At 35.0% G+C, this 19,273-nt stretch overlaps 2 protein-coding genes across 2 annotated transcripts; one reads left to right on the forward strand and one right to left on the reverse strand.

Annotated features, from left to right (window-relative positions):
• Positions 1-8,703: 8,703 nt before the first annotated feature.
• LOC122052568 (protein CONSERVED ONLY IN THE GREEN LINEAGE 160, chloroplastic-like) lies at positions 8,704-13,803 on the reverse strand. The gene is made up of 9 exons (XM_042614151.1): positions 13,393-13,803; positions 13,262-13,317; positions 13,077-13,173; positions 12,889-12,987; positions 11,744-11,824; positions 11,500-11,591; positions 10,748-10,840; positions 9,861-9,929; positions 8,704-9,064 (listed from the first exon to the last, which is right to left on the reverse strand). The coding sequence occupies exons 1-9, from the start codon at positions 13,714-13,716 to the stop codon at positions 8,932-8,934; spliced, it is 1,044 nt and encodes a 347-aa protein (XP_042470085.1). The 5' UTR covers positions 13,717-13,803; the 3' UTR covers positions 8,704-8,931.
• A 1,444-nt stretch (positions 13,804-15,247) lies between these two features.
• LOC122050715 (zinc finger MYM-type protein 1-like) lies at positions 15,248-19,051 on the forward strand. Its single transcript, XM_042611600.1, has 4 exons — positions 15,248-15,257; positions 16,553-16,608; positions 16,836-16,910; positions 17,096-19,051. The coding sequence occupies exons 1-4, from the start codon at positions 15,248-15,250 to the stop codon at positions 19,049-19,051; spliced, it is 2,097 nt and encodes a 698-aa protein (XP_042467534.1).
• The last annotated feature ends 222 nt before the right edge of the window (positions 19,052-19,273 follow it).

Genomic DNA, 19,273 nt, shown 5'->3' on the forward strand with positions numbered 1-19,273 from the left:
TCTTGCAGAACGATGCGGAATGTTGACTTGGATGTGTCACATCAAATGTGTTAAAGTAAAAAAAAACATGCGACGCATCATTTCTTCATCTCTCTTGTCAAATTAGGATTTCAGAACCGCTCCTCCCTCTCTCGCGACACACTCCTCTCTTCCTTGCGAGCTTTCTCGCATCGAAGCGCTCCCCTCCTCCTCGTGAGCTCTCTCATCACAACGTGCTCCTCTCCTCATCGTGAGCTCTCTCGTTGCGACGCGCTCCTCTCCTCTCGTCACAACACGCTCCTCTCCTCCCACTGCAACGCGCTCCTCTCCTCCCCGCAAGCTCTCTCGCCGCGACACGCTACATCCTGTCAAGTTAAACAAATTTTCTCCAATGACGCCTTGCTTACAAAACTGCTCATTGATGTTTTTCATTTCGCAATAGCTACAAACATAAATTCAAAAGTGGCTGAAGATTTCACAGTAGGAATAAAACTACTTTTTTAAGACGGTAAGCTTGATATAATTTGTTTAGTATCTGCTATGACTTTATAAATTTAAGCAAATATTTGATACATTAGTCTTAGCTACATGAGTATTCTTTGGAATTTTCAAAATCTGTATCTTTTAAGGACAATGTGTCTTGCTTTAGATTGTTTGTGTTGTTAAACGTTTCTGTGTATTTTGTAGGAGATTGATTATTGCTGTTGTTAAACAGAAATACTTATTAATGGTAGGGAAGCTAATAACCAATAAAATTACCTTTTTTGTTACAAATTTGTGTTTCAAATTTTGTTTCTATTTAACCATGCAAGTTCATACAAGTTCATTCCATGCAAAGTTTCTCATATGGAAAAAGAAAATTTTGCAAAAATACTTAAGAACAAATGATAAGTAAACACTATCCATCACAAATCCACAAATCCTTGGAACAATTGCTGACATAGAGAGATGCAAGTAGCATTGTAGTTTAAAACTTTATATGTAGTAGGCATAATTTGTGTTGCAAATTTGTTTCTGTTACATAAGATAAACATGTTTGAGAATGCTCTATGCAATTGATTTTAGTTTTTTACTAATATGTAGATGTGTTACATATGAAATTTGTTAGATGTTCTTAAATTGTGAAAGAACTAGTATGTAGATTTGTTTGTAAGTGTTTCTTGGGACATAATTTGATCAAATTAGGCTGAATATCTCCAACCTATATAACTTTATGGTCCATGGGGTAAGTTTTACACGATGGATAGGTAATGTCGAGTTTCACATTCTTGGATTGAATTGAGGCATTTTATGCACGTTGGGGGTATTGTTAACTTTTTTTCGTCAAAAATTACATGCTTTAATCGATTTTATATCTTTTTCGCATATTGGTGCTATTCAGGTACAAGGAAAGAGAAATCATGGCAGCCGGCTCTTCAACAGCATCACCTTTCACTCGACGATGTATGAACGATGAGCAATGTGAAGCTCCTCACATATTGTGTTATTGTGGGTTACGAGCTACTCTCTAGATATCATGGACGGAATCCAATCTAGGAAGATGATTTTTTCATGTTCAAAATATAGAGTAAGTTTTTGTTATATCAACATGGTTTTGTGAGTTTTTAAATTATTGAGTTTTGATTAAGTTGATTTGAAATTCAGCAAAACGGGTGTGACTTCTTCTTATGGAATGACTTAGAGGAATAACAAAAAATTAATGTTGGAAATTAGTGAATTGAAGAAATATAATAGTTATGAAGGTACAGTTGAATACAATGATGTTCTGGATGATGAGAACAACAATCATGTAACTATACAGTTGAGTGATGAGATATGTTCATTGAATAGGAAATTTAGAGTTGCTATTGTTGTAGTTGTGTATACTTGGATTATGATGATGGTGATATGGTTGATGTAACTTATGTTTTGATGTAACTTGACATTGTGATGTAACTCTAAGTGGTGTAATTTCTTTTCTGATGTAACTTGTTTTGTTTTGTTCTTACAACTTTAAAATTGTCCTATTACCGACAAAATAGACAGAAGAACCACCTTGTTGTATATGGTTATGCATTTAGCGGGTTTTCTTGGCAACATGGTCTCTCTTCTTAGGAATAGGAAATAGGACAAAAATTTGTGAGCAAAATTGAACTTCATGTAGCCAACATATGCAAGTTTATCCTTTTACTTATTGACAGCCCCCCACATTATCTACTGAGTAATGGTTAAGTTAGATGATTGGACTAATTTCTACATCAAATCTGAGATGGAACCTTTAATTGTTATTTTGAGAAATACTATCAGTCTGAGGCATAGAAGTTCCAACAACCATTAAAACCTTGGAGTTGTAAATCAGTATGAATCATGCAAATTGTAGCTAAAACTCAAGTAAATTGTTTAAAAAATAGAAGTAAAGATTTTAACTTGAGAAGGAGGACAGTCCGCTCTGGTTAATGCTACTAACTTTTGTATTCGAAAGAACTTAAACTTATTGTGAGCTTAATTTAGTAAGTACACTACAAGAAATCAATTAAGCTCTTTGCTTTATGATATGATGTAAATGAAGAAATCAATGAAATTTGTTATTTCCATAATTTCATCAACAATCATTGAGGCAAATTCCTAGAGGTACTGTTAGTATGCTACAGTATGAAACCATCACCAAAACTCAATATTTGAAAACAATTAAATTAAAATAATTTAATATTGAATGAAAAAGAAGAAAAGACACAACCGAAATAAGAAAGAAAGAAAGGAAAATAGGGGAGAGAAAAAAGTGAACAATGCAACCCAAGAAATGATATAACACTTTGAAAGATGGAACACTTCAAACAAAATGATATTAATGATGATCCTATGAGACCAAATTGAGCCAACTTAAGCTTTTACAAAATGATATTAATATAACACCACTGCATTCAAATTTTAATAGCCTACAACACTTAATTCTTATCAAGAACATCAGTATAATATTACTATGCATACACCATTGCATTCTAACTTTAACAAAATGATAATAATGTTGATCCTGTGAGACAAAAAAAAACCATATTAACTCCCATTGTTTCTCCACTTGCACTGCTTGAAAAAACTACATTTCTAGCTTGCACTGCCATATCCAAGAACTACATTTCTAGCTTGCACTGCTATATCCAAGAACTGCATTTCCAGCTTGCACTGCTGGTTCCTACAACATTATTTAGGCAATTTAAATTAACAACATGTATGCAAGCAAGAAGCAGTACTGGATGCAAACAAGAAGCAGTAATATATGCAAGTATACTGTATACACTAACAACTAATCCTATGGAGCATATAGAAGTGATCCTTTTGGAGTCTCATCCACTACCCATTCTTCTGTAGTTTGCTGACATACTTGATTAGTAAATTCTCAGCCAACAGGTCATGAGCCAATTTTTCACAATTCAAAATACAGTATATAAGCATCCTGACATCAACAAGCTTGAACTTTAGAATTCAAAATCACAACTTGCTTCTTGTAGAGATAGAAGGGGCATATACAATATACAAGCATCCTAACATCCTAGAGCATGTTGTTAGAACTTGCAACAATAAAAATAATTTATTAAATTAATTTTCTCAATAAACCATTATAATTTAACAAATTATAACTTTGATAGTACTAGCTATAGATCCCAAATCCAGTTTATATGTGTCATCAACATTGTTAAGATTATTATCTTCAGTTGATCTGCTAATTGACACATTGTTATATTTACAAAATGTAATAAAATAAATTTGTGTTTGCAAGTAAACTTATAATAGAAATGCAGAATGACACATATGCTTATTGTAAATTTAGACAGTTATGCTTGTCATGTGACACTCCTCGATGTCCGCATCCACGACAAAGCCTGAAATTTGAGGTTGATTTCTCCTTTGATGATTTCAATATCTTTCCACATCCCTTAGTTCTTACTGTAGAAGGATCACTAATACCAAAGCCCTCATCAATGGATTTTTTTTTTACTTCTATCATTGCATGTTGTACTAATGGACATCTCTTTTATTTTGCTATAGATACAATTGAATTGTTGTAAATACAATTAAATTGTTCATCTAAGAATGTTGTCCTTTCATTATTCATAGATGCATTATCAACTAATACTGAAGCTTTATAGGACAACCTCGAGTCCCTCGACATTAGATACCTTTCTGAATCTGGATCATTAATGACATTTTTCTCCCCTAAAATATATATTGCTCCAACTTTTGCATTTCGTGTCCATCGTTTGAGCATATACGTATCAGGCAAAAGAAACACTTAATTGATATGAAAAAAAACTACATATGTCTGCATAGAATGCCCTCAAACTCAAATTTCATGCAACTACACGATATGTAGTCCCTTTGTTTGTCATGCGTAAGCACTCTTGATTTTGAGGAAGAAGGACTTTGAAATTTCATCACATGGTAAACCGCTGAGGCAAATCCTGTAAATGTCTGTTGCACATAATAACTATGACTCTCGGTCATTTCACTTTGAGACTCCAGCCATTTCTTTTTTTGTATACAGCTTAACCATTTGAGTTCCCATTAGTCAGGTTGTCTTAATCTTGTGACGCTTATTCAAATCAATATGGTCTACAACTAACTCATTATATCTTTGGCATTTCAGTGCTCTATTAAAATGGATGATAAAATTCATTAATGAGTTCTTATTTTAGACATATTTCTTGAAAAATACATGTGAACCTTCAGATCATTGACTACTTGACATTCCTGCAGAAAATACATGACTAAAATACGCTGGCACCCATCTGTGTCGCAATTCATACATCAAGGACAACCAATCATTTTTCTCTAAATTAGCACACTTGATAGTCTCTTCCTATGACTTCTCAAAATCATCATGTGTTGTAGAATTTATAATAACATTCTTTACACTGTTATAGTGGTTTCGAAAAGTCAAAAGGTCTAATTTATCTGGGAATTTGTTCAATATGTGCCACAAATAATATTGATGTACTGTTTGAGGGAAAACTTGTGCAATGACATTTGTCATAGCAGGATCCTGATCAGTGATGAAAATAATTGGTGCACCTTTAGGCATGACTTCTAAGAACTTTGGAAGCAACCAAACAAAAGACTCAGTTTTCTCATCACTTAGAAACTCACAACCAAAAAAAATTGTCTGATTATGATGATTAACTCCTACAAATGGTGCAAAAATCAAGCCATATTTGTTGGTGTTATATGGCATATCAAATACAACTGCATCGCCAAATACAATATACGCTCTTCTTGATACATGATCAGCCCAAAAACACCTACTAAATCTATTATCTGGATCAGTCTCATGATCAAAGAAAAAAAAGAAGAATTCTTCTCTTGTTCAGATGTAAATAACTTAATCCGTGTTTTAGCATCAATATCCTTTTATTCATCCCTTAGATTTCTCTCAAAGTTTCTAATATCTTTTTCTAAGCAACCAACTCACTCAGGGACTCTATACTCCATCTTCAATAATCGTATTTGTTGACAAGTTGGTACATTGACCTCTGAAAATTATTTTGTTAATGTTTTCTTTGTTGCTGAAACATTACGATGCAAGCATAACAAATGCACCTTTGATAGAGTCGAGAGTCGATGATTACGGGTTTCTATAAAATTACTGACAACCTAATTAAGTCTCATTTGTTTCTTGACAAATGCAATATTTGACTTACAATCCGTTCTAACTACGTCACGTGCTCTTTTCCTTGTTTGTTGATCAACATTTGCATATTTATTGTTCCACATTACATCTGTATATCCTTCTTTAAAGCATACAATTTATTTCTACGCCACTTCATTTGTTATCTTGTTTTTCCTGCTCGTGTTATTCCTTCAACTAAATTCGACTTCTCGTGCATATTGGTTATAGAATGAATATGCATCCTCTAGTGATGTTTATTCCATTCTAATTTTTCGCTTTTGATCATCTGCAGCTTGGGGAATGAATTCCTAATCATCAACTCTATTTTTCTTCCATTTCTAGCCCCCTCATATTATATTTGACAATAGATAAATACTATATCTTATTTTAGAATAAACAACAAACTTAAGTTTTTCAATTAACTTGACAGAGACACTAAACTCTAAACTTGATTGAACAAATCATGCAATCTCTAAAGCAATACAAATCATGAAATTTCTAAAGAAAAATAACAGAAGCAAACTAATAGTTTTCTAAAGCAAAATAATCTTTTTTCCTGCCGGTATAAAATAGAAAAAAGATCTGAAAAAGGAAAACAAGGGACATTATAAGGGACATGAAAAAATTTCCTACTTGATAAAAAAATAAAGAAGTAAATTTTATTGGTTAAACAGAAACAAATTTGAAACACAAATTTGTAACACAAAAATATAATTTTATTGGTTATTAGCTTCCCTACAATTAATAAATGTTTCTATTTAACAACAATAACAATCAATCTCCCACAAATATACAGAAATGTTTAACAACACAAACAATCTAAAGTAGGGCACATTACCCTAAAAAAATGCAGATTTTATAAATTCCAAACAATACTCATGTAGCTAAGACTGATGTATCAAATATTTGTTGAAATTTACAAAGCCATAGCAGGTACTAAACAAATTATATCAAGTTTACCGTCTTAAGGAGCAGTTTTATTCCAACTTTTGTGGAAATCTTCAACAACTTTTGAGTTTATGTTTGTAGCTGTTGCGAAATGAAAAATAACATCAATGAGCAGTTTTGTAAGCAAGGTGTCACTGGAGAAAATTTGTTTAACCTGACAGGATGTAGCGCGTCGCCATGAGAGAGCTCGCGGAGAGGAGAGGAGCGCTTTGATGTGAGAGAGCTAGCAGCGAGGAGAGGAGTGCGCCGCGAGAAAGGGAGGAGCGACTGTGGAACCCTAGTTCAGCGAGAGCGGTGAAGAAATGGTGTGTCGCATGTTTTTTTTTTTTTTTTTGCTTTAATGTTTCTTTTTTACTTTAACACAATTGATGTGGCGCATCCAGGTCAGCATTCCGCACCGTTCCGCATGCAGCGTTCCGCAGGAGAGCAGTTCTTAAAGCGTAAGTGGCATTTCACACAATAGCCCAATAATATAAGTACTTCGGGTTGATTTTGATGTGATAAACTAAGTCAAGTTAGACTTTGTGTTATTTGATGCTTTGTTTCTAAATGTGAAAGGACTTAAGGAACATAGAAGTCGAGCGAAAGACGCAGCAGACGAGAAGGATGACACGAGAAGCGAGTTGATGGGCTCGATGCATCCGAATGATGATAAGTTGTGGAAGAGTACACCGATGAACTAGAAGAACATTCACGACACTTCCGAGGAACAAGAAGTCAGGGAGGGCTCAAGGAGAAGATCAGAGTTGGATTCGGGTGAGCTCAAATCTGGATGGCTAGAGAATCACCCAAGCGACCGGAACAACCAGACAAGTCAACACGAAGTTGACTTATCCAGGCACTCGGACTCTAGGCGCTCGGACTAGTTTGGGCACCTAGATCACCTTGGGCTAGCACATGCACCCCATCGACATTCAGAGTCCACGTCAACACCAATCGACGCATTCGGGCGAGGATAAAATATTATCATCAAGCCGCTGAAGAGCTGTTGCGAAGCAGATAAAGTGCACCACTAGGGGCGCCCGGACCTGCTCCAGGCGCCCTGAGCTGCCACGTCAGCCAACAGACAAATTCGATTAGTAGGCTATAAATAGAGCCCTAGTCCTAGGAGTTTAACACAACACCTGTACTTCATTTTCGTAATCGTATTTTTAGTTGTTCGTACTTTCAATGCTTGTAAGAGGTTTCTTTGTCTATATCGAAGGAGAATCTTAATGAACTTCCATTGCCTTGGACTAGCAACTTCTCTGGTTACAAACCAAATAAATTCCTTGTGTATCTTATTTTCATTTTATACTTTTATTTCTAATTAACTAACGTGTGCTCATTGTAAGTCGAAAGCAATAAAAGTTTTTATTTTAATTACAGGATTATTCATCCCTCCCTAGCCAGCCTCAATGAGACGAACAAATGAGTCAAATACGAGAGGTGAATTTCTTGCACCCCTTAGGTGCACGAGGAGTCCCAATGTGTGTTTATCACTACATTAACTTGGGGTTCAAATTAAATGCTTCATGTTTCATCTCATCTTGTAATCAAATCATTGACAATATACGAAATGTCTCCTCGAGACGGTCTAGTGGCTAGCGCATGAAGGATTGCCACCATGAGATTTGGGGTTCAAATTTCGACAAAGTCGAAATAAATACCTCTCTTATGTGCTAGTCGTTATTCTAAAAGTTAGTAGCCGTTCGTGATTTACCTTCTTCGTGTTGACCTTGGGACGGATTGGCGGGGAAATTTCATCGCATATGTAGATCTTGTTCATACAATTGTCAATTTGGGTTTCTATTGATGATATAGAAAAATTCCTTTAAATGAAATTAATTAATTAATTAACTATATGGAAACAAATACCTATGTATCCTAATTGTTCACAAGTCGTCGCATAAAATTAGGATTAGCAATTTACTCTATTAATTGATAGGAATAAACTTATCCAAAATAAATTAAATATGTTAAATTGAACATGTTGACTTGTAAGGTGCAGTTAAATCAAGAAATCCTTTCATCATGACGGAATGAATGACTCTGAGTCTGAGGGTTTTTATTGTTTTGCAACTGTATCATTCTATTTATGCTCCATCCACAGGCCATCAACAGGAGCAAAAGAAAAACAATACCACGAGCAAACGTACACTTTGATTTTTTTTGCTACTTCGTTTCCTTTTTGTTCTGCATCTTACAAATGATCTTAAATAGAGAAATTTCTTTGAGAAATTGTGTTCTCCATCTACCATTCGCCCCTTATAAGACATTAAATGTCTGTTTACATAAATCAAAGATACCCAAAAGAAGGAAAAATAAATAATGAAACTCGTTACGAAAAGCAACTGCTAGTCGGTGATGTTTCTTGTTCATGCTTAGCTCTTACTATTGACTGTGTCAATGGCCTCCTGGAGCGCTTGGGCAAAAGTAGCAACCTTGTAGGTGAAAAACCCAAGCAGCATTGGTATCAGCTCCAAGTGGATAAAACCATAATCTGGTACTAATACCCTGAATGATACAAGGGGGAAAAAAACTTTTGTTAATAAAAAAATATGGCATGTACAGAAAATCTAAACCGATGGATATCTTATCTAAAAATTTATAGTATTTTGATTATGGGTAGATTCAGAGATAAAAATGATGTAGTGTATTTTGGATTTTAGTGGGATATGGATATCTAACTCAAAATACCAAGTAACTCAACCTGCTACAAGTTTAATTATACAGACATTTAAATAACTTAAATTTTAGTTACCTGCATTGTAAAATCACTCGTTAGTCGACTCTATGACTAATTAACTTTAATAGGAGAGATTTGTCGAGTGAGATTTGTACATAATTAACTTTAATAGTAAAGCAGTCCTATTAAAAAATTAAGAATTCTTGAGTAAAGTCTTGGTGACTATTGCCTGTATGATTAGTATGTTTTGTTGTTATGTGTTTAGATTATGAGTAGTTGACATTACAGAGGTCTTTTGATATATTTAGTTATGGATATTTACCTTAAAATGTTAGATTTTTTTTTTTTTTGAACAAGAACTAAATTATTAATATTAATAATTACTTTGATGTGATCTAATTGACCTGATTCGAGTTGGGTCAGATTTAGCTTATTGGTTCAATTTTTCTTATCCTGAAAATTTTGGATCAGACTAAATATTGATCATCTAAATTTTGATCAATAACTTATTCAATTCTTTGTACTCATAACTAGAGGAAAAATTATTTACATGAAAAATTTGCAGAAATAAAAAATTAATGTAGCATATTGAGAAAAATACTTTTTGAGGTGCAAGGAACTTACTCATTCCACCTGTTAAACATCATCACTAGTATAACTGGAACCAGTAGCCGTGGTTGTCCAACGGCTCCTCTGCCAACCAGGAAACATTTCGTTAGTGCCCATGGAAAAAAGAAGAATTATTAAAATATTCTTCAAAGTTTAATGTTTTTTTTTAAATAATACTAAAATTTTTGGTAATGTCAGCACTCCAAGCCACTCCCAAGTTTTAATTTTGTTAATGATATGACAAGGCCAAACTAATCTATTTTATCATTCTAAATTACCAATTGTCAGAGAGAGAGAGAGAGAGAGAGAGAGAGAGAGAGAGAGAGCATCTTAATAACCAAATAGAAACCTTAGACATCTTGAGATTAACTAAACCTTGGAGGTATTTTTAAATTTGATGATAGAATAATGGATTGATTAGGTCAACTCAATCAAGCGACTCAGTGGGGCATGAGTAGCTAGGCAAACAAGATCAGTTGTTCAAACATAGCTCAGACATATCGTATGGCCAAATGCACTAGCCATGTCGACTGCACTAGATGGAACCAAGGGGCTGAACAAGTTGGGTCAAGTGGATCAAGGAGGGAAGTTGAGTTGGTTAAACCAAATTAGTTGTTCGGATTGGTTGAGTTTCCAAGCATGCTAACTGACCAAAAAAAAGAGATCAAGCAAATGAATTGGATGGGTCAATCAAGTGCAGTGAGTCAAATGGGTCGATCAAATCAAATGGATAGTTAATATTTTGTCTATTCTATTTCTTGTGCCACAATACTCAAAGATTTACAACCTCATGAGTAAGCATGAACACATCCTATTAATGGATAGAGATGTGAGTAGTGGCTACTTTCATGTAGAGGGTTCTTAATTTCACTAGGGAAAAAAATCATATTGATGCCACATACTTCATCAACCCTTTTGCACCATTAGCCATTGAGTCAACCGTATTGCCTAGCATCCGTATGTACGCCAATGAACCAATCAATCCTGCACCGAAGCTGAAGCAATAAAATTGTCAAATTTCCGATCCTAGAAATAAAACTTGCTAGCAAATATTTTTTAACGTAATTTGAGAAGAAATAGTTTCAAGAGGGGCATAAATAAGCTAAGATAGCAAGGGTGAAGAAATTAATTACTGAATTACATCAATGTAATTCCACTCAAAATAATACAATCAAAACCAGACAAGGGAAAAATGAATCTCTTGGAAGATGAGTGATAAGTGACAAGTGATGTGTATGACAAAACACCAACTCTTTAGACCCTGATCTGCAAATGGGGATTATTATAACATGCTTGAATGCATAAAGGTACCCTATCTAAGTGCCCTGAGATTTTGGATTAGATTGAGCTCCCTCTTGAACTTAAATATGATATTAGAGTCAGCCCCTCACTTTCTAATGTTGTTGAGCTTACGGAGGCAACTTAAAGATAATAAAAAGTATGAGGTAAAATTCCACTTAATCTCACATCTCTAAATGAAAGTTCTAATAATATGTTTAATACAAAAGAGGGTCTTTTGGGTTGTCACCCACATCACTGCATGGATTTTAGGTTGAATTAAGCTCTCTCAGACTTATAACACAATTAACAGGCATCATAGTGATGGAGACGATTCATGAACAGATAAAAATTGATGATTGTGATGCTGTCTTACCTAACTGCAATTTCAGGAGTGTAGGTAAAATATGCAGATACAACTCCAATTCCACCTATACTGGCAGTAAGAATTTGTAACTTCTGTTTCAACTGCAAGAACAGCACAGCAATACAATGTCTAGAGAAGGTTAACAGATAACTGCTACATCAAATAATAGTGGATCTAATAAAGAATTAAAGGAACACAGTATGCTTAACATAAGAGTTTTATCATTTATGTATTCCTCTTTAATGAGTTTTACCTTTAGATACTGCTGTCGTGATTGTACTGCCAATATCTTTGGATCACCTCGTTCCCGTCTCGACTCACGCAAAATAAGTTCCTGCAAAGTTTTAGAATCTTACAAAATCATATGGAGAAAAAAAAAATGGAATTGCCTTTTTCTTTTTTTTTTTGCAATTTATGGCCTTTTCATAGTAAAAGTAGAAATCAGTAAAATTTATCTTTTGATGGAGGAATAGAAATGGAATATGGGGCCAAGTACACAAGTATGGATAAAATTTACACATAAAGGCACCCATCATGTACTGGATATGTGAAGGGTGGTGCCTGAATTGGTGCTACACAATTTTGGCAACACCAATCTTAAAGCATTATTATTAATTTTATAATGAGGTGGATGTCTTTTTTCACATTTATTATAGCAAATGCCTTCACTTAATTATAGCAGATGCCATCATTCTGGCAAAGGAAAATTTACTAGAATGCTGATGCACTCGTTTAGTCATATCATTCTTCTGATTTAATTACAGTAAGTGTCTTCGTTTAATTGCAGCAGATGTTCACATTTAGTTGTAGTTGTGCTTCTTTAGTTATAACAAATGTCTTTTTTCACAAGTGGTGTGCTTAGAAGCCTAGAAGACATTGTGAGGTACATTTGAATATTACAAGAGATGAAAGACTTATAACAGAAAAACACTAAAGGTGAGGCTTTTCACTTTTGGATCTATGTTGAGAGAAGAACCTATAAAGGTTTGAGAGGTATCTAGTACAATGTGTAAACCATGATTTGCCCAATTTTTAATTCAATTTTTTCTTTCATATTACCTAGATATGGATTCTCTTTGAAGATATAATCTTAGAATGAAGCACACAAAATTGTTTCTGTTATATGTATTTGTTTTGTTCTACCAATGGGGACAAAGATTTCATCATGTAAGCCAATGGTTGAAATTATTTCATATTCTAGAGATATTGGATTTGAATGTACAAGTGTATGATTTGTGGGGATGGATTCTAGAAAATTACAAATTGCATTAGAGCAATCTCTAACCAATTCAGCAATCCTAGAGACACTTGTGATACCTACATAAATTTTGAACTCTGAAGGCACAATGAATACACTACACTAATCAAGGGAAGAACTTAACAATTGTCATTACTTACACTACCACCGGTGGCTGCCTTAGTCGCTCTATCCCACTTTGCTTGCTCCCTTCGTGTAGGTACGAACCTCCATCTCGGTGATGAAGCATCATTATTGATCTAACAAGAAAAAGTAAATAATTCAATCAATCAATTCAATGAATCAAGTTCCTCACTTTAACATCAAGATAGATTAAAAAAAAACTCACTTCGGTGAAAGAAAGACCGTTCCTTGCGGCTTCTACCTGCTGCTCCAACACCGGCTTTGGTGGTGGCATCAATTCTTTGCTAAGATCGACCTCCATGCTGCAAATGGCACACTTTCTCTCAATCCATAGGACTGAATAACAATAATAATAGTTTTTCAATAGGAAAACAAGATGTGATGGTAAACCTGTCAAGGCTCATGGATCGATTGAGGCTTAGGAATCCTGAATCTGGCTCCTTGTTCTGTTAAATTATGTGAATTTAAATCTGAAATCATGAGAGTCGTAGGTATATTCGAGGTAAGAAGGTAGAAATTACAAAAGAAGGAACAGAATTAGGGTTTGATTGGTCTCCGTCGAGGAGCTGCTGCATGCGGCCTAGAAACTCCTTGTTCCAGATGAAGTCATCAGTGGCGGTGACGGGATCCTCGTCACCCCCGCCCCAGTACTTCCTGAGTTTGGTGGTTGTCGGGGGGCCCCCGTACTCGCCGGGAGCGACGCCGGTGGACCACTTGACTGGCTTCTTCTTAGGGAGGACGATGCGGGTGGGGAGGGTCGGGGAGGGGTCCTCCTCCACCGAGTGCGCCTCCGAACGGATCACCAGGCGATAGGTCGAGCAGGCGGAGGCGGTGAGCACCGCCATCGCCGGCGCTGCGGAGAGCGTTGGTGATGCTTTCAGTGACGCGGAAAGCAAATGACGCCTTCAGTGAACTGTGAACCCTTACTCCATTTACGAAGTAGAATGTATGTGGGTCCGTCTGTATAATGCGCAGTTCGTCATTAGTGATTGGCGGGTATGACTTTGGTGAAAAACAATGCACGATGGCGAACCGAGAAGTGTGTCAATTCTGCGTCCATGTGTTACCCGACAATATCTTATCGGGGATGCCTTTTTGGGCCGCCCTGAACCGGCCCAAATTAATAATGTTTAAAAAGCTTTTTAAAAAAAATATCTAAAATTGCAAAATATCCACATACCACACTTTATTTTGAAATTTATCAAATTATATATCTATTTCTTTAAAATTTTAAGATACGCCTTTTCCAGTCTATTTGGTTGAATCTATTTCTGTCTAAATAATAGTAAAAATATGGCTCTTAATTGAATTGTAATTGTGAACTTTGGGTAAAAATATAAACCATAGTTCAATCAATCGAATACTGTATACTGATATATTTACATACGTGTTGCATGATGGCTTATCCATTTACTCATGTGTAAACTCTTTTTTAGAATTATGTAATATTTTAGGCCAAATTAATAGAAATATTTTTCTATTTTAACATCATTATTGATTATGAATTTTTTTTTCTTGAATTATAAATTTTACATATTGATGTATCGAGTAAATAGGAATACACGTGACATCTCTAAGTCAATCCAAAATTTAATTGGGGGTAAAAAGTCAAGCAGAGTTATAACTCAAAGGGTGTAGAAAAGTCAAACTTGGTCCAGGCGAACCTAACATAGCTCGACCTCTTCAATTCAATTAACTGACTCCTTGAGTTCAGTTTATCAGACTCCCTCAACTCGGTCACCCAACTTCGTTAGCTCGATTTATTGAACTCCCTCAACTCGGTCATATGACTCCTTTAAATTGGTCAACAGACTCATTCAGCTCAGTCACCCTTGGTTGGGACAACTCGGTCATTTGACTCATTCAGCTTAGTTACCCGACTCCTTTAGTTTGGTTTACTAGACTCTCTCAACTCGGTCACTCAACTCCTTCAGCTTGGTTATCAGACTCCTTCAGTCCGATCATCAAACTCCCTCAGCTTGGTCACCCAGCTCCTTCAGTTTGGTCATGCAACTCCTTAGGCTTGGTTAGCAGACTCCTTCAGCTCAACCACCCTTAGTTAGGGCAGTTCGGTCACCTGACTCTTTCAGCTTGGTTACCTGACTCCATCAACTTGGTCAGTAAACTCTTTCAGCTCAACCACACCTGGTTGGGGCTTACATCCTATGTGGCTTGCTGAAAACATAGGAGGTGTTTGGATAAGGAAGCAGCAGGATCATCTCAGTTGTGTAATCGTTTCTCTCGAATAATGTGGGCAACATAGTTATTTCTCTCGGAGGACATGGACAACATAGTCATTTCTCTCGAAAGGCATGGCCAACATATGTGGGTAACATAAGCACACACTTACAACTCTTTAAAAGGTCACCGGCTTCCATGGGCATAAGTACGCACAATAGACATTCAAACTCTTCTCCTCTATGACTTTTCTCTTTCTCTAACCCTTGTGCTAACTTAAGTGTCGGAGTGGTCATGTCAAGTCCAACCTCAACGCCTACTTTTAACCTCTTGTTGAGCGTTTGTAGGAATTTTGTGTCTCCCCTGCCATCATATCACCTACGACCTTCTCCATGACAATTGCTCTTCGCTGACTCACCCGATAGCGATCTTAGACAAGAACACATATATTATGTTGGGTAGTTGTACATGTATATTCAAATCTTTTTTTATTAGTAATTCAAACATAGGAAATACTGCAACATAAACAATGAACACAATATTAATAGATATTTTTATATGGTTTGAAATTGTTGTAGGTCCACATAAGTCGGCTAGAGGAGGATGAATAGCCTGAAATAAGTTAGAAATAATCTCTTGCTTTTGCTAAGCAAGGATGCATAATTTAATTAAGTAAAAATAATTAACATAAAAGAAATAACAAGTTATAAAAATAATAAGTAAGAAGGAAAGGATTTTTACTTGATTACAACCTAGGTGGTTGTTAATCCAAAACAGATGCCAAGCTCTACTAAAAATATCTCTTTTGTTGAAGATGGAGAAATCTCTTACACTCTTTAAAAAGCTCAGATATTAGCTAGAAAATGAATACAGAAGTTGTTGTTAAGTTATTTAATAATTTCTAACTCCAGGAACTTTTTATAGCCTCCTGAGATCAGTTATCGTTGTTCAGTTATTGAAAAATTCGAACATGCATCATTCTTTCTTAGTAATTCTATTTGCTCTCTTAGCTTATCATTTTTAATTTTCAATTTATCAAACATTTTCTAGGGGATATGCATTTGTTGAGATTAATTTTAACTTTTTATTTTTCTAATTTGCACATGTTTCTAGAAAGCATTTTAATAAATTCAAATAACTCTTCAGGAGATCGGGAGCATACCTTACAGAACCGGCCCTGATGCGGTCAATGTGGGGCTGACGCACAGGGCCCCATTTCTTAGAGGGCCTAATTTTTTTTATATATTTTAGGACCTACTTATAAATTATAAACTACTATGGGCTTTTTTGTAAAAGTGCCAAAAAAATAACGATACTTCTTCCTCCATCTTCGCTAACTAAACCTAAAGGTGCCGCCTTTTTCTACTTTTGTTGTTCGCCGAACTTCGAAGGCTCAACAGAGACGTGGTCAACAATTAAATCAGGTTAGCACTCAGCACATGCACTGATATTTTTCTGCTTTTGCTTTTGCTGTTTGCCTTTTTCTAATTTCTGCTTTTGCAGTTTTGCTGTTCGCCGGAGTCCGAACTTCGAAGGCTCAAGGTCAACAATTAAATCAGGTCAGTTCATGCACGGATATTTTTCTGCTTTTGCTTTTGCTGTTCGCCTTTTTCTAATTTCGACACATACTAATATTACCTGTTAAATAAAGCTAATTATTTACATGTTCAATTGTAGTATGACATGCAATTAGCATGCATAATCATGCAAATATTTGATTTTCTTTTGTTACAGCACACTTATAAGTTAAAGTTATGCAATTCCTTTCTTCTTATTGATGATGCAGTATTGCAGTTTTACAATTTTTTTAGAGACATCTCTTGTTAGGCTAAACTTTAAGAATTTTCACAAGATAATCAAGGTAAATTTTTTGATTTTCAATTCTTCCAATTTCCCCTCTATTTGGACTATTGTATCTTCATATGAATCATAATTTTTCTTCTCATATGTTTTAATTAGCAATTAGCATGTTGTTTTCTTCCATGTTAATATGTTAATATGAATCTACAAAGTTACTTCTCATATGTTGATTTTTTTTTTTTGTAGAAAATTAGAATGTCTGATACTAGGAAGTATCTATCAGGACATGATAAGCGGAAAAAAAGAAAAAGAGTTGAAGAATTTATTGAGTCTCAAAGAGGGGCAATTGACAAATTTATTATCAAAGAATCGAAAAATTCATCACTTGAAGATTTGGTTAATGAAGAAAAACAAGAAAACAATGATAATGAATTACATGAAGGCTTAGCCATTGAAAATGATATAGAGGGAGATGTGAATGAGATTGAAGACAATGAAGGTGGTGATGACTTAGACTTTAAAAATAATTATTCTGAAAGTGATAATGATGCTATTAATGAAGTGAATGAAGAACCAAGTTCATCAATTCCACTTGACATTTTTGATCCTAAAAATTGGGAGAATTTAGATCCCAAGTGGAAGGATCAATTAATGGAAAAGGGCCCTATAAGAGATGTATTAACAGGGAAAGGTCCCAAAGATAAATCAAATAGACGATTCTCTTCAGATTTCTATACTCGGATTTTGCTAAATGGTCAAAAGCACCATAGAGATAAAGCATTTTATTTTTGTTGCAAGTTGTTCAAAAGGGGGCCTCAACCAAGTCAACTAGAAAATGAGGGATACTGTGATTGGGGGCATCTTAGTAGCAGACTTAAAGAACATGAGACAAGTATTGAGCATATCAATTATTATGTTAGTTGGTCTGAGTTGCGTATCAGGTTAATGAAGGGTACAACAATTGATCATGCTATTCAAGATCAAATCAAGAAGGCAAAAGAGCATTGGAGGAAGGTATTACATCGATTAATTTCACTTGTGAAATTTTTGGCTAAACAAAATATAGCATTTCGTGGTAGTAATGAGAAACTTTATAATGATAACAATGTAAATTTTATGGCTGCTGTTGAGATGATTGCTGAGTGGGACTCACTGATGAGGGAACATATTGAAAGAAATACACATCATCATTATCTTAGCCACAAAATTCAGAATGAATTGATATGCTTGTTAGCTTCTCAAATAAAGAGTTCTATTCTTGAAATCATTAAAAAAGCTAAGTTCTTTTCTGTAATACTTGATTGCACTCCTGATGTTAGTAACCAAGAGCAAATGACTTTAGTTATAAGATGTGTTGATGTTTCTACAAGCCCAATGAAAGTAGAAGAATACTTTTTGGGATTTTTAAAAGTAGATGATACAACAGGACAAGGCTTGTTTGAAGAACTCCAAAATGTGTTGAAGAGTTTTGATCTTGATATTGATAATGTGAGAGGACAGGGATATGATAATGGGGCAAATATGAAAGGGAGGCACCAAGGCGTACAAAAAAAATTGTTGGATATAAATCCCAAGGCATTGTATACTCCATGTGGTTGTCATTGTTTGAATTTAACACTTTGTGATATTGCAAATTCCTGTGGAAAAGCGAAAGACTTTTTTGGAGTAGTACAACGGATTTATACAATATTTTCTCATTCTACAAAGAGATGGAAGATTTTGATAGATCATGTAACGGTAAAAGGTTTAACTCTCAAGCCATTGTCAATCACTCGATGGGAAAGTCGTACTGAAAGTGTAAAAGCAGTGGTACTTCAAGCTCAACAAATCAGAGAAGCTTTACTTCAAGTTGCAGAAGAAAAAGACACTGACTCTAAAATAAGAAGTGAAGCTAAGTCTTTAGCAACATTTGAACTTGGAAATTTTGAGTTTTTAGTGGGTATGATTATTTGGTATGAGATATTGGGTAAGGTTAATATTGTTAGCAAAAGCTTACAATATGAAAACATGCTTATTGACGTTGCTATGACCAAGATTAAGGGGTTAATTGCTTCTTTTGAAGAGTATAGAGAATCTGAATTTGGACAAGCTATCAATACATCAAAAGAACTTGCTTCAACAATGGAGATTGATCCCGTTTTTCCTGAAAAAGACAAATATATAGAAAAAGACATTTTGATGAGGTTACATATGAGTCTTTGAAACTACCTCTACCTCAAGAATCTGCTGAGGAAGTTTTTAGAGTTCATTATTTCTTGTTCATAGTAGATCAAACAATTGGGTCATTGAAGAAAAGGTTTGAGCAATATGAGGAATATGAAGATCTTTTTGGATTTCTTTTCATAGTTGAAAAGTTGAGTTCATTGATGGATGAGGACTTGAAAGCTCGTTGTAAGAATCTTGAAAGGAAACTACAAAGAAAAA

Source organism: Zingiber officinale, chromosome 3A (genome assembly GCF_018446385.1).
Source record: "Zingiber officinale cultivar Zhangliang chromosome 3A, Zo_v1.1, whole genome shotgun sequence".
Taxonomy (NCBI): Eukaryota; Viridiplantae; Streptophyta; class Magnoliopsida; order Zingiberales; family Zingiberaceae; genus Zingiber; species Zingiber officinale.